Raw genomic sequence first — 15,001 nt, 5'->3', positions numbered from 1 at the left:
GCTGCAATTTTGAGAATATTCATTCTGGATTGCTGGAATCCCTCAGGCCAGCAGTTCTCAACTTTCTCTCTGCTGTTGCCACACCAACAAGAGCTGAGGAGCAGCCCTTGCTATCAAGTCAGAGCCGCCATGGAAGTCAGCTCTTGCTTAACTCATGATAGGAGGACGCCAATACTCCTGTATTCCTGCCTTTAAAAGAAAAAGGACTATCTGCTGGAGACAGTTCACTGGATTAGCTTTTAAGCATTTCACTTGGTTATGTCTATGATGAGGTTAATTAACTTATCTTTTTGAGAGAACCCTTCAGTTTGGTGTCTTCTGCACTCAATTCTCTTTGCTACAAAATTTCTTCCCTTCCTCTCCTTTATAGCCCAAACAGCTGTAACAGTGTTTTAGGGGAAATAAACACTCTGAGTCTTTCTACACAAGGGAACTTTGGTTTTGTCATCTGGCAGAATTTAGGACCAATCCATTGTCATTTGACATGTTTAGACTTAATCTCAAACTCTTGTGCTACTGTCTTTCCAAAGCAGGGCACAAAATGCACATACTTGTTTTAACGTGCACTACCAAAGGCTGCAAAATCCTTACAAAAGGAGGTAATGCTACAAAGTCTATGTCAATCTTTGCTGAGTTACGTGTATTTTATGATTTGAACAAATATGATCAGAAAAAACATGATATTTTTTTCAATATACTTGCTTCAGTAGGAGACACAAAATTATTTATGCTTATGCCTTTATTAAGTTCCAATATCTCACTTACTGACACAGTTAGGTTCCCCCATGGCACATCAGATGCAGATATATTGTAGTCCTGCCAGTATCGTACGGTTTTATTGCTAGGATGTTCTGGTTCCACACAATTGCATCTGAAAAGACAAAATAGTATTTTTTTCCTTAATAATAAAAGATACGTCAGGTATTAATCCAAACTATCAACTTTATGACATACTGAAATTGTGCTCTGCTTTGCCAGATAATTTTAGCTCAAATGAATTCAGTAAACGCATGCTTTGAAATAGTTTGTAGTTCAGTAGCTAGTGCTGTTACTAGAGTACAATTTGCTGTGAGGTGCATGTGCATATATAGTAGGTAACGTGACATATTTAAACCTCTGTGCACAGCAAGTTTTTCCACCTATTTTCCTCCTATTCTATTGATACTTCCGAGCACAGTTTGTAATACTGAGAATGCGCCAGTCCTGTTCCACCCCCTTATACCTAACATTTCCCTATATGGGGATTAGATGCTATGCATACTTCCAGGCTGATCCACTTCTCAAATGCAAACTGTCTGTATCCTCTTTCTTTCCCTTTACCAGAATGCCTTTGTGTGCAAAACTGCCAAACTGCCCGGTCAACTGTCAGGGCTGCAAGATCACCAGCATCAAAGGCTCTGTGAAATTCTGGGTCCATTGTTTTTCCCTTCCCCACAGCTGCTTTAAAAGCATGCTTTTCATTTTAAATTGTGTATTTTAACATACAAAACGTGGCGAGGCAGTGTGGGAGGACAATACTGCAAATAGGCAATTTAAAATCAAAATTAAGTCTTTCAAGCCTCTGAAGCAACTGTGGGAGGCTTTTTCTTTGACAAAGCCTTCAAAATATACAGGATACTCTGTAGGTTCCAAGATGTCAAGTGTGCTTTGTAGTTCTCTTTAAATTAATCCTACTTTAAAAATCTATAGTACTATCTATCCTGCTAGTATTTTAATGTGCTTATGATGGTTGTAAATAAATTCTGTACTCTCCTTTCAGATAAAGTTTTCAGGAGTAGCTGGGGACAGGATAACATCTGACTATAGAGTGGAGAGCCATTAAGTATACATTTGCATTCCAGTTCTAGAAGAGTATCAGCTTATCCACTTACCTACACCATCTATTTTCTCTGTGGCTATTTATCTTCTAACAAAATGAAAATGCTCATCTAGATTTGTAGTATTTCTATATAAGAAATTCTACCATCTACATTTTGAGAACAGAATAGTGCCACTGTATTTCGATTACAATACTATACATGTGACAACAGCTGCATTTAATATATACATAGAGAGAGATGCAGGTTGTCTTTGTGCAACTCTTTACTTCTATTTTAAATGCAGCTATTTACGAAAGAAAGAAAAAACCCTTACAGCCCATGAACAAAAAGCAAAAAAAAAAAAAAAAAAAAAAGCAACAGCATTCAGAGAAATAGAGGGCCTGAGCCAAAAGTCCTTGAAGTAGACTGGATCTTTCAAACATATTCAACATGCTTTGGATCAGGCCCCAAGTGCAGAATGAATGCGTGTTCAATGCGTAGTTTAAAATATTACAAAATGGGTTAAATGAAGCACATCACTACTAGTGAGCTACGGCAGCATAATAAAGTCAACAAACAGTATGTCTATGTTATCGCAAGGGAGTATTTGATGTTCATGCAACAATACAGAGGTGGCTATTTCAGGTTACTACTGTTTCCTGTGAGCACAGGAGCTCCCTGCCCCCTGATGTCCATCGCCGATCGCAGACTGGCCAGACGCTGGGCGATGGCCCATTGGGGTTTGAGTACAGTAGGCCACGGTGACGTGGGCTGTTCAATCACAGTCACTTTCTCACTAGAAGGGAAGACTGTGCATGTCATCAACACTACATGGTACAGCTACACTTGCTGCAAACTGCAAAATTACATTTAAAAGTTAGAGGAGCCAAAATTTCTATTTCCTCAGTCAAAACATGACAATTGATGCTATAGTTTAATACAGCTCAAGTAATTCACCTTCAGATGAGATCATCACCCTGTTTATTTCTATATTAATACCACTTTCCTCCTTCAAAGCATTCCAGTCTGGCCTTTACCATGTCCCACTGGCATTTACCAATGGCAGATTGTTCATCAGCAAGTGACTTGTGCAAACTCCACCCATGCAGACCAAAATCACCCTGCACCCAGCTTTTGTCACTGAATGGGTGCAGAATTAGGCCCTAACTGTAAAGATTAGATCCTACTTTCTACTGAAAAGATCATTCAAAAAATGATCTCAGTGTTTTGATATATATATATATCATTTCATTGTTTTCAATATTATGTGTCTTTTGGCACACTGACATTTTGATGTGAGATTGTATCATGGTATAACTGCCTTCGAGCATCACACTACTTGCTTAACATTATAGAAATGTGAGATAGTAAGATACTCCCTGTCCAACCTAGAAAACATGATTGGAGGTACCATTCAGTGCCAGAACATAAAAAATGGTCTACCAAAATGTGACATTTCGTAACAGATGTAATTGCTTCAATGATGACTACTTCCCAACACAACTGACCTGCAAGGAGAAACTCACATTAGTGAAATAAGGCTTTCTACTTTAATCCTTTAAAACTTTTAGTCTCTTTCATTGTCATTTTTTACTGAGAGGTCAGCTCTCAGGAGGAAAAGTAAAATACACTGAACTGTTAACCACTAACACATCTTTCTATTTTCTTGATAAAATATTACTCAGAAGTCTTGAATAAGTAAAAATGTATTGCCTCTTGGAAGTTCAAATACTCTTAAGTTCTTGTAAGGTTGTTTAAAGTGCTGAGCACTACAAGAGATCTATGTGGAGTTTTTGCTGTTACCAATGAGCAAGAGAATACACATACATCTATATTTTCTAAGCAACATAGCTCCCAATATAGTAACAAATTAGCAACGTACTCCTATGTCTTTTAGTGATAAGGAGTCAGCAATCATCTTCTTTATGCTAAAAGATACAGAATGATTCTTTTGATTGTCTTTCATTGCGGCTAGGAAGAAACTGCTTTTTTCATGGGTAGAATATAGGCAGGGAAGAATCTGACACTGGCTGTGGTGGCAAAAGCATAGGTGTCACTACAGTGGAAAAAAAAAATCTCTGCTGACAATCTCACAATATACCCATTTCATCACACTGATGACAGAACAATTCTTTTCATGTCTTTACACTTTTGGCTACTGCAAGACGTTCTGATCTCCTGGGAGCAATTCAGATGTCTAAACACAGGTGCCTATACGCCCCACGGTATCTGTGACATCCATGATGGGTTGGCACACATGTGAGAGGGTCTATGGTGACTCATGCCTTTATTTTCACAGCAGCTGGAGGCTAAGAGATCTAAAAAGGCACTAGATACCCAGTCACACATCACTCCCTTCTGCATTGAAAATGTCTGTATTTTGCAACTAGGCAGAAATCAGTGAAGACTGTTTTCTTCTAGGGTATTTAAACATCTAATACAGCCTGTTAAAAAATGGCTTATAAATCTAAGGTAGACTAATAAACCATTTCAGACAAGACAGTCTTTAGGAAACTGCAGGAGAACTGTCATAAATTCAGAACTGACTGAAGGAGAAAGTAACAGAAAAATAATGGCCTGAACCTGCTAGCTAGAAAAATAACCAGAGGAAGGAGTCTTTATTGCCTTTACATCTTCCAAGGTGCTCAAGAAATCTCTGGCAAATAAGGATGGGGAACAAAGGTAGATCAGAAAAAATAAATATTACGACTGGCTGACAAACTGGTATCCTCTGGAGCCTGTCCCTCTCTCCCTTCTATAGAAGGATCAAGATTTCAGCTAAATCTTCAGCACTAACCTAACTGTAACAGTATAGGCTGTATAGGTCATTGATGGCACCCCCCTTCCCTTCTTTGTCCTCCCAAACTCCCCAACATTTTTCTTCTTTCTGCTTTTATTTCATAAGTCTCAAATTTATAAATTTCATTAACTTGAGGCAGTCATCATAACCTCACTGTGTGCAACACTTCCTACAACTTGTCCTGCTTTCAAAGAACAGAGTTAGGATTTGACAACTGCAACTTCAGGACATCTCAGACAACTAGCAGTACTCTTTGTTCCGCAACAGGAACAGTTATTACTATCCTTAATAGCACCAAAAAACTGTCTGTATGATCCCTCTTGGGCAATGGGAAAGGGAATATGGGTTAATAAATTAGAAACCTGTTATTTTATATGTAAAGTTGGGGAATATTTCTCCCTCCTTTGTACATCAGCAATAAAAGACAAACATCATTGTTGCTCAACAACTATTCAGGTGAAAAGTTCTGTACCAAAAACACCTTCATCTTGACTGTAATGTTCTGTTTACTGCAAAACAAGACACTTTATTCCTAGGCCTATTTGTTCAATTTCAATTAACCTGGGTCTGGTGAGGGAATCCCTCTAATTTTCACCTCTTACCCCTAATTCTTCAGGCTTGTTCTTCGCCATTTTCTTCTCTTTAACCTGTCATGCATGCTCTCCTCCCACACAGATTTTAAACATGCAGCATGGTGCTAGTGCATTCTATTGCCATTACAGCCAGTGTAAGAGCTTCGAACAAAAGCCTTGCACAGTGTTTTTGTGAGTAAAACACACTTAAATGGTGCAGCTCCTTTGAAAGCCTCCTGGCCATTCATCCCTAGGCAGTTGCCATTTTTCAGTATGTTATTTTCAAGACTAGGAGGTGCTTACTGTTGATGATTTTAACCAATTCTTAAGGCACTGTTTTGGAGCTCCTGTTTTTCCAGCATGTACATATTGCAAGCTACACCTATTTATACTAGCTAAGGATCTGATCTATAAAGGATGCAACTGCAGCTTCTTCATGATTAGCAACATATCATTTCCCCTTTCTAGAAGGGCAAATCTCTTTCTGTCTCACTTAAGATAGAGAATGAGATTTGTTCAATATGAATATTTATATTATTAAAAAAACAACAGGCAAGTATGACAAATAAGTTACAAAATGTGCTTGTTTAAACAATATGTCTCACTGAATATCAGAGCACATATTTGGTAATATGAGTAGGAAGTTTTTGCCCTAAGACACAGAGTATGCTCTACAAATGTGCTGTGCACTGATCACATAACAGAGACAGCATAGGAAGGTGGTATGAAATGGAAGGTAGCATCACTAATTTTGTTTTAAAAAAGGTATTAGACTATATGCATAAGTATTCTTTATGTTGCATTTACAAGGTTGAAGGAAAGTACATCAATAGCACAATGCTATGCATGTTTAGGTTGTCTCCAAATACACCATTTTCATGTGAATTATGGGCACTCACAGAGTCCTTCTGTTTGTCTAACAACTGTTATGGGAAGGGAACAACAACAATACCATAGACAACTTCTCTGCTGTCCCACACCTACAACAGCTGTATATCCCTGGCCTTATATTTGCCATATTCTCTCTCATGTCAACATTCATAACCACAAAATCGAAGTCTCCGTGGAGAAGAGACTGGAAACAAAATAATTAATAGTGAAGGGAAATAGACTTGTCAGTTAAGTTCTATTCTCAGTATCACGAAATGCTTTCAAAGCCCAGCTGTCACGGCAAGACAAGATTTTTTCTTCATTTATTCATGAGATCTGCCATCCTGAATTAGACTATTGAGTCATTAAGTTAAGTAGCCCATCTCTGACAATCACGAAGATCAGTAGGCATCCACATATATTCTTAAAGTTGGAAGTCTACATAGTTTAGTTGGTGAAGTTGAGGAGGAAAAGCCTCTAAAAGTACTTAGACAATGCACTCAGCAGCACAGCAATTTCACACACACACTAAGAGAAAGATAAATCCAAGATGGGGAAACTAATGTTAGAGCGAAGAAATATCAGAAAATCACGTTTCTTTGGATAGCACATCAGGAGCAGCACATTGTTCTGTCAAAGGGAAAGTCCAGAAAACAGATTTATAATCACATTGTAGTTTTGTTAACCTTGACTGTCACTCATAAAGATTGGTCTTTACTAGCTGGCTGGTGCAGTATGCAGTCCATGCATTCTTGGCAGTACTACAGTATGTAACTGCCATACACAGAAGTTAACGTGCAGAAAGGTAGTGTAATTACGTGGGATATTGACAATACATCTCAAAGCTTTCACTGAGAAATAGTTCTAGAATGTCACTTCACTCCCCTTCCAAAGTTAAAAAAACATTCACCTGAGGAGAAGAGATTCAGTATAATGCTAGTTCAGAAATAATATACTGTAATATATTATAATGATATATGGTCAGCTTAAGCTTCAGCTGTTCAGGTGTAGTTTATCAATACACATAACTGTACTGTAACAAAACACCCAAGGATTTTATGTAAGCCTTTCTAATTTTGAAGGCATTGTGTAGACCAGCTATCAACTACAAACTGAATGCTGTGGAGAATTGCTTAACATAGAGATCTGTTTCCAAAGTGGAGGGGATGAGTAGTAGGAAAGAATGAAGCAAAGTAAGTACTACCTGAGTTGAAAAGAGGAAGAAAGAGAAAAATGAGTCAGCTGGGTTCAGCAGACATAGGGAAGTCCTAGAATAAATGGAATAAAGAAAAATCATTTCTGGATTCCAGGGTTTATCAAGAAGTAAAAGGGAACCAGCAGTTAAACTCAATGATGGCAGTTGCATGGTTCTGGGAACAAGAAGGACATCCTTACAGAAAGACACAAAGGATATGGCACAGTTAATTGTAGGAAAAAAACTGTAAAGAATGGGAAAAAACCTATAAAGAAGGGGAAAAGAAAATCACAGAATCATCATAGAATGGTTTGGCTTGGAAGGGACCTTAAAGATCATCTAGTTCCAAGGCCCCTGCCATGGGCAGGGACACCTTCCACTAAACCAGGTTGCTCAAAGCCCCGTCCAACCTGGCCTTGAACAATTCCAGGGAGGGGGCAGCCACAGCTTCTCTGGGCAACTTGTTCCAGTGTCTCACCACCCTCACAGTAAGAATTTCTTCCCTATATCTCATCTAAAGCTATCCTCTGTCAGTTTAAAACCCTTATCCTCTGTCAGTTTAAACCCATCATCCTATCCCTACACCCCCTGATGAAGAGTCCCTCCCCAGCTTTCCTGTAGCCCCCTTTAAGGACTGGAAGGCTGCTACAGGGTCTCCCTGCAGCCTTCTCCAGGCTGAACAACCCCAACTCTCTCAGCCTGTCCTCATAAGGGAGGTGCTCCAGCCCCCTTCGTGGCCCTCCTCTGGACCCAGTCAAGCAGGTCCACGTCCTTCTTATGCTAGGGGTCCCAGAGCAGGACACAGTGCTCCAGGTGGGGTCTCACAAGGGTGGAGTAGAGGGGGAGAATCCCCTCCCTCAACCTGGTGGCCACACTTCTCTTGATGCAGCCCAGGATACGGTTGGCTTTCTGGGCTGCGAGAGAACATTACTGGCTCACAATCAGTTTTCTATCCACTACTACTCTCCACAGGACTGCTCTCAATCCACTCATCTCCCAGCCTGTATTTGTGCTTGGGATTGCCTCGATCCATGTGCAGGACCTTGCACTTGGCCTTGTTAAACTCCATGAGGTCTGCACTGGCCCACCTCTCAAACCTGTCCAGGTCCCTCTGGATGGCACATCCCTTCCCTCCAGCATGTCAACCGCACCACACAGCTTGGTGTCATCAGCAAACTTGCTGAGGGAGCACTCAATCCCACTGACCATGTCACCAACAAATACGTTAAAACAGCACCGGCCCCAACACCGACCCCTGAGGAACACCACTCATCAGTGCTCTCCACCTAGACATCAAGCTGTTGGCTCCAACTCTTTGAGTTCAACCATCCAGCCCATTCCTTATCCACCAAGTGGTCCATTCATCAAATCCATGTCTCTCCAATTTAAAGACAAGGATGTCATGTGAGACAGTGTCAAATGCCTTGCACAAGTCCAGGTAGATGACATCAGTTGCTTTTCCCTTATCCACCAACACTGTAGCCCTGTCATAGAAGGCCACCAAATTTGCCAGGCATGATTTGCCTTTAGTGAAGCCACATTGGCTGTCACCAATCATCTCCGTATTTTCCATGTGCCCTAGCACAGTTTCCAGGAGGATTCACTCCATGATCTTGCCAGGCACAGAGGTGAGACTGACTGAACTGGAATTCAATTAGATGCCTGGGATCCTAATGAGAAATGTTGTGCTTATCATCACTGACTCTTCTCATTCCTCCTGCAACTTAAGGAATACAGGGTATAACACAGTAAAATTTTCAGCCAATCATAATGTACTTAGATTAAGTTATATAGATAATGAAAGATTTAAAACTTGCTTGTGCAAACAGTGGTATGCACAAAATTAATCTTCACAATGCCTTCAAGAAGCAATGGTTTCTATAGACTGCAAAAGATATTGAGATTGACATGATCTTGGCTCCTTAATTACATCAGAGTGGGATTTTCTACTCCTAATGCTTAAGTGCATGTCAATACCAAGACAGATTGCAATATGCATATTACTATGCCAAGAAATCACTTTAAAATTATTCAATGTAATCTGTTAATAATTGAGTAACTTCTGGTAAAGAATTATTAAAAACAACATGAATTCATCACTCTGCAAAAAGAATTAATAAAACCAAAAGGTATATAAAGTCCCAAGATCTAAGTAAGCTCACACTGAGAAATAACTGATCCTCTGTATTCTAAGATAGCTACCTTAAAATGCTTGTATTTTAAAGGACTGGATTGCTTTCTAAATCACGTTCCTTTCACCCACAATGCTTATTTTGTTTTCCTTTTGAGAATCTGTTTTTAATCCACCCAGTTGTAGGGTTCTTCTTTCCTAGCAAAAATTATATCCTAATATTTAATATACATTAAAACTGATGCGCATCAGTGTTCCAGACAGGATTCACTAACTGGAGATATATTTGCTACAGGGGTAGGAAAAAGCAGGAGGAGGAGAGTGCAGAAATAAGAGAGTTGCTATGCCAACCTACAAATGCTAATGGCATGACAAATACAAAAAGGTCACAGTGAAGAAAAAAAAAAAAAAAAAAAAGCCCAGATCAAAAAGTATGTGTATTTTATTTAATAAACAATGCAGTTACTGTATTTAAATTCCTTCAAAACAATGCAGTTTAAAAAGAAAAAATTTGCAGCACAGTAGCACACTGAAAATTAGGTTGTCTTTGTCCTTCCTTTGATTTAGCTCTTAAATGCCTTACTCTTTATCATCCACATCATAAAGATGGTGTTTTAAGAAAAAGTGAATGCTGAATGGATTTGCCTGCAAGTAGATCACCTGACAATTAGGGCCAATATTTCAACAGAGTAACAAACAAGTATAATAAAGAAAATGAAGAAAAAGTGCATTAGGACTAGTTCTATATTAATTAGATTATGCAGCAAAATATATTTTTGTCTTTTTGAGATAGAATTATGTAACAAACTCAAACTCATGTCTTCTACCTAAAATGGTAAAAAGTTAAATATGAATTTTTAAGAAATCTTTTAGGAGGATTTCAGCTGATTTTCAAGTATTTGGGTGTGCTTGATTTTAAAAAGAAAAAAAAAAATCCCAACTGTTCTGAATGTTCTTTCAATAGTCTTCTAAGGTTTGTTATGGCAGATACTAGTAATGACTCCTATACTCTTAAATAGAAGAGGAGATACACGCAGTACAGTCTTTTACATCAAACCCCTGCAACAGAGACTGTTTATGACAGAATTCAAACCCACCCAAAATACAGAATGAGTTTCTTTCTCACTTGAAATATGGTTCCAATCTGGTTGAAATACCAACCATTTCGAATTACTATTTTCTTTGTCTTTCAAGTACTCCAAAGGACGGTACTAACAGCATGCCAATGACTTTTTCTGGGTCAAACTCACATCTTCACCAGGGCAAAGGCAACAGTACTGGGATGTAGACAGACTACCTGCGGACATCAGAGCATCCTCACAAAGCCCATGAGAGAAAAGAGGAGGGCTGGGTCACAGCCTTTACTGAAAGCTTCAAATATATACAGTGTCCTGACCTATTTATCATCAACTTTTTGAGTGGGTAACAGGCAGAATACAGAAAACACAGAAATTTTACAGTATAACCTGAGTTTTCTAGCATAGAATTGCAGATCCAAGATAAAGTTTTACATAAGCTTTGGCTGAGTATTCAAAGAGAAATGAGTTGCTCAACCTTTTGAAGTTCACCCATTGCTAATTAAAGAACTGCCAAGGCTTTACTAACAATTAAAAACTTGTCTTTAAACTCCCCAAAGAGGAAAATGCAAACAGCTGTTTTAATTAGCAAAACAGCAGATACTAATTAGCTTCTGTAACAGAGTATGCTGGTCCTTTAAGGACAGGACCAGTTTCAGCTCAAGTTTGTTACCCATTTAAACTGCAAGTAGAAGGACTGTAGTCAGATGCTGCAGAAAAAGCTTCTAATTCCTTGTGAAAGCGATATTCCCCAACTTCAAGTACACAAAAATTAGATTTTTTTTTTTTCAAGTAAGATTTTATGCTTATTCATCTTCTAGTTTCTGATCTTTCTGGAAATGAGATGTACACGCATGAGCAGGGACTGAGGGTTATTTGAAATCTCTTGTATTGTGATGATCCTGTGGGGACAATAATTGCGATACCGTCATGTTCTGGGCAAATGGCCACTGTGTCTGGACAGTGTAATATCTGCATATCTGCACAGCAAACCCATGGAGTTCAGGCTGCACCAACCCTGCTGTGAATGCACTGGTCATTTGGGCAGCTGATATAGAGTTACTCCAACAGAGAACATCTTTCTGTTCTCCCAACCTCTCAGGGCCAGTTCTGAAAAACTAAGAAATACTCAGATGAAGCAGGGGGAGGGGAGAGAACAGAAGAGGCTGAAATTACTGCTCTGCTGTGTTCAGACCACAGATCCTTGGAATCAGTACATGTGGTCTTACAAGATAATCGATAAGCATACTGGCATCTCCAACAATCAGTTTTAAGGTTAAAAAAATATAAGCCACATCACATAAGAGCTATGCTGCCTATAGCTATGTCTACAGCTAGTCATTTTGGTATTAGTGGGGTCAGTTGCCATGGACGTGATATCTGTAATAAGCAGGATATTGTTGCAAGTAGAAGATAAAACATAAATGCTGAAAGAGAAATATAATGCAAGAGTTTAAAAGTCAATTTATTTGTACTATCTACACAGAGTGAAAGAATAAATGAGAATATAGCTATGAAATTATGACCCCATAAATATCTACAAAACTATTCTATCAAATAATTTCTACAGTTATATATATGTATGTTTCAAACCACCAGGCAGCAGTCAAATCTTTCATCCAAACATCTGAAAGATACCTGTCCTTCACAAATTGTGTCTGGAAAATCTAGAACTGTTGTGCTGGTATTCCAACACTGTAGGACAGGACGGGTCAATAGCTGTAAATCGGAGGATGACAATTGCTGCTCTTTTACCATTCTGCATGCTCTGCATATTCCACATTCAGTGAAGACAGTTACCAAAGGCAGGCAGTGAGTAAACACCACCCTTCACAATTTAATCTGTTATTCTGATTAATGAATGGAATTTTAAACAAAGCCAAAAACATTTATGTGTAAACATAAGGACTACAAGGATAAAACACTTTCATAAAATACAGAGATACTATCACCTACTCCTATACAAGCAAGACTGTTAATTTTATTTCTCTTGAAATCTCAAGCAATATCATGAGATTCAGCTAACCACAAATAAAGCTAGCTACCCAGGAATCCACATTTCTATTTGAGTTTATGCTTTTCATTACCTGTTTTAACATTTCAGATCCGCCTGCTAAATGGTTTCTAAATAATTGTCTTTGTATAGTGTTTCAACATCTGTTTTTCAAAACATATCAGAACATCATAAAACATTTCAGAACATCATATTCTTTTTCTTTTTGAGACAACTACTCTGAAGTGGTAAAAGAAAAAAAAAATATCTACAAACACTGTGCTATATGAGGCTCTTTAGAGTAAAATACCCACTTCATAAAAGTAAAGTTAAGTTAACCAGGACCAGGATATAACCTCAACTGCCTGTATGGTCTACTCTTGATGTTCATTGCTTTCTCTTCAAATTAATATTCCTTTGTCTATTGAATAAACTATTAGAGAGAAATAGTATTTTTTTCAGCATGAGGAGAGAGTATGTCACAGCAGAGCTAGAGTTTCTATAATTTCACTTATTCTGTGTATTAAGGTATATAATGTGCATTCAGATTCAGGATTTGCTGGTTTTTTAGTGATAACATATACAAAGCTCAAATGTTTTCTCTGTTACTGTGTTTTGTTTTTCCCAGCTTAAAATGCAAATGAGACATTTGGTTGAGACACTCCTGTTTTTCCAGTGAACAGAAGATGTGGCACTGTTCAAGCATTGTTCCTTTTGGGCCCCACCCTGCTCATGCAAAGGGTTCACATGGGTTTAGTGAAGGAATAAACACATTTCTGGAGGGGGATCTTCTCTGAAAATGTTTTTTGATGACATTTTAGATGCTAAAGTGATCAGGTTTAACTGGCCTCTGGACAGACTAGGATCTTGTCCTTTACTAGAAGAACGTGTTTGGTCTCATATCACAGAAACAAGTCTATGAGTTTTTACTTCTAAATGAAACTATACTGATTAAAGCCATCCACTTTTTTATTCCCCAAGTAGAATACTACCCATTAAAACTCCACAGTGAAGTAAAGATTAAAAATCTTGTTATTAAGAACAAATTGATTATGACAAAATCAATCACTGCTGAGAAGCACCTAACAATTCCAAATCCACTTCAGTTCTTGGAGCTTGAACCTTAACTGCCAGAGAGGTTAAAATAAAGGAGGTACATCAAATTATATCCTTTTTAGATAGGTCAGTATTTCAATTTGGAAAAAAAAAACCAGATAAACATGATATAAAAATGTTGTCTGAACACCCAATAAAATATTATGAAGCATCAGTACAAGGTTATAGTAAGAGATCATTGAGTTACACCTCATTAAATAAAAATGTGAATAGAGACCTAAAACAGAGGTCCCTCCAAGTCCTATTTTTTTATTCTAGGACTTTCAAGTTGCATGTGTGTAAGCTTTTCCAAGCTCCAAGTCAAGATATTTTTTACTTACCTTAAGTAAACGTGTACTGCTTGTACACATACCTCCAGTAACTACTATTTCCATATGCCAGCATCATGCCTAACTCAATAGCTTTCACTTGTTAAGTTTGAAACTACTGCAAACTTTTCCTGCTGTGCACTGGTTTGTGTTCCTCACAGAGAAAACATAACCTATGAAAAAAAACCCCAGTGTTAATAGAAGAAATCTTACTTACGAGTACTTTGTCAGCAGATCCAAATCATTATGCATGTTGATTGGGTATGTCTCACTGAGATGAAACAGCTTCTCTAAGGCCTCATAAATGAAAATGATGCAGATAAGAGAAGCAAAAGCTTCTTCAGTAAACCGGGTAATGTAGCAGACTAGGGAGCTTGCATCGGTTGCAACAAGGATGATGCACAGGATTGCAGTCCACAGTCCAATGCTAGCTCTCAGAGAAAGGTACGACAACCCATACTCTCTAAAAGAAAATTAAAAAATTAAACACAGTTTCTCTTTTGTCCAGCCACAGCAAATGGAGAATAGGCAGCTCTAAAATTTCCTTTGCCTAGGGATGTGCTATTCTGGGGACAGACCAAAACAGAAATTGTTTACCTATCGAGAACTGAAGATATTGTCAAGTCACCTCCTGACCTGAGCTCTCCTCCCAATTAACGGGACACAAAGAGCTCTATCTCTACTAAAGCAAGCGAGCAGATTTGAGAGTAGTCACATACATGAAGTGTATAAGGTCTACCCACTTTTTATCCCATATCCTGCCTTGTGAACAGCCAACACCTGTCAATTTCCTCTTAAGCTGCAAGAGTAGCTATAATAACAACTTTCATCGAAGTCTTGTATGCTTATTGCATAAGATAATAGAGCTCCAAATACATTGGGTGACATTATCACAGAGAACTGAAAAGTCTACCTGAAGGTGATAAAAGAACTTTTGGGGTGCTAAGTGGGGTCTCCGACTCTATGTTGTTCAGGAGGTTCAGGAGATCTTGGGGCAGAAGTCCCCGTCACAGCAATGGGGCACACAAGCAAAGAAGATCACAGAGAAGCATGATGGCCACCAAGATGCAGACCTAAGTTTTGCCTACACTTTGGCAGCGGTATGTCATGTATAGCACATTAACATAAATGTGGGGATATG

The 15,001-nt window shown here is 38.5% G+C and overlaps 1 protein-coding gene across 7 annotated transcripts in view; it reads right to left on the bottom strand.

Moving 5' to 3' along the window:
• Nucleotides 1–15,001, bottom strand: part of SLC4A10 (solute carrier family 4 member 10) — a 162,209-nt gene that overhangs the window by 22,747 nt on the left and 124,461 nt on the right. For all 7 annotated transcript variants that reach the window (XR_012623780.1, XM_074828972.1, XM_074828970.1 and 4 more), the window contains exons 14-15: nt 14,078–14,323; nt 766–871 (exon numbers count right to left, since the gene is read on the bottom strand). Coding sequence is in view for 6 of the 7 variants with exons in the window: in XM_074828972.1 (XP_074685073.1) it covers nt 766–871; nt 14,078–14,323 (352 nt within the window). In the remaining variant the exon portion in view is untranslated. The remainder of the gene's footprint in view (nt 1–765; nt 872–14,077; nt 14,324–15,001) is intronic.

The sequence above is a fragment of the Strix aluco genome, chromosome 6, assembly GCF_031877795.1.
Source record: "Strix aluco isolate bStrAlu1 chromosome 6, bStrAlu1.hap1, whole genome shotgun sequence".
NCBI classification, from domain to species: domain Eukaryota; kingdom Metazoa; phylum Chordata; class Aves; order Strigiformes; family Strigidae; genus Strix; species Strix aluco.
This window is presented reverse-complemented; position numbering and strand designations above follow the sequence as displayed.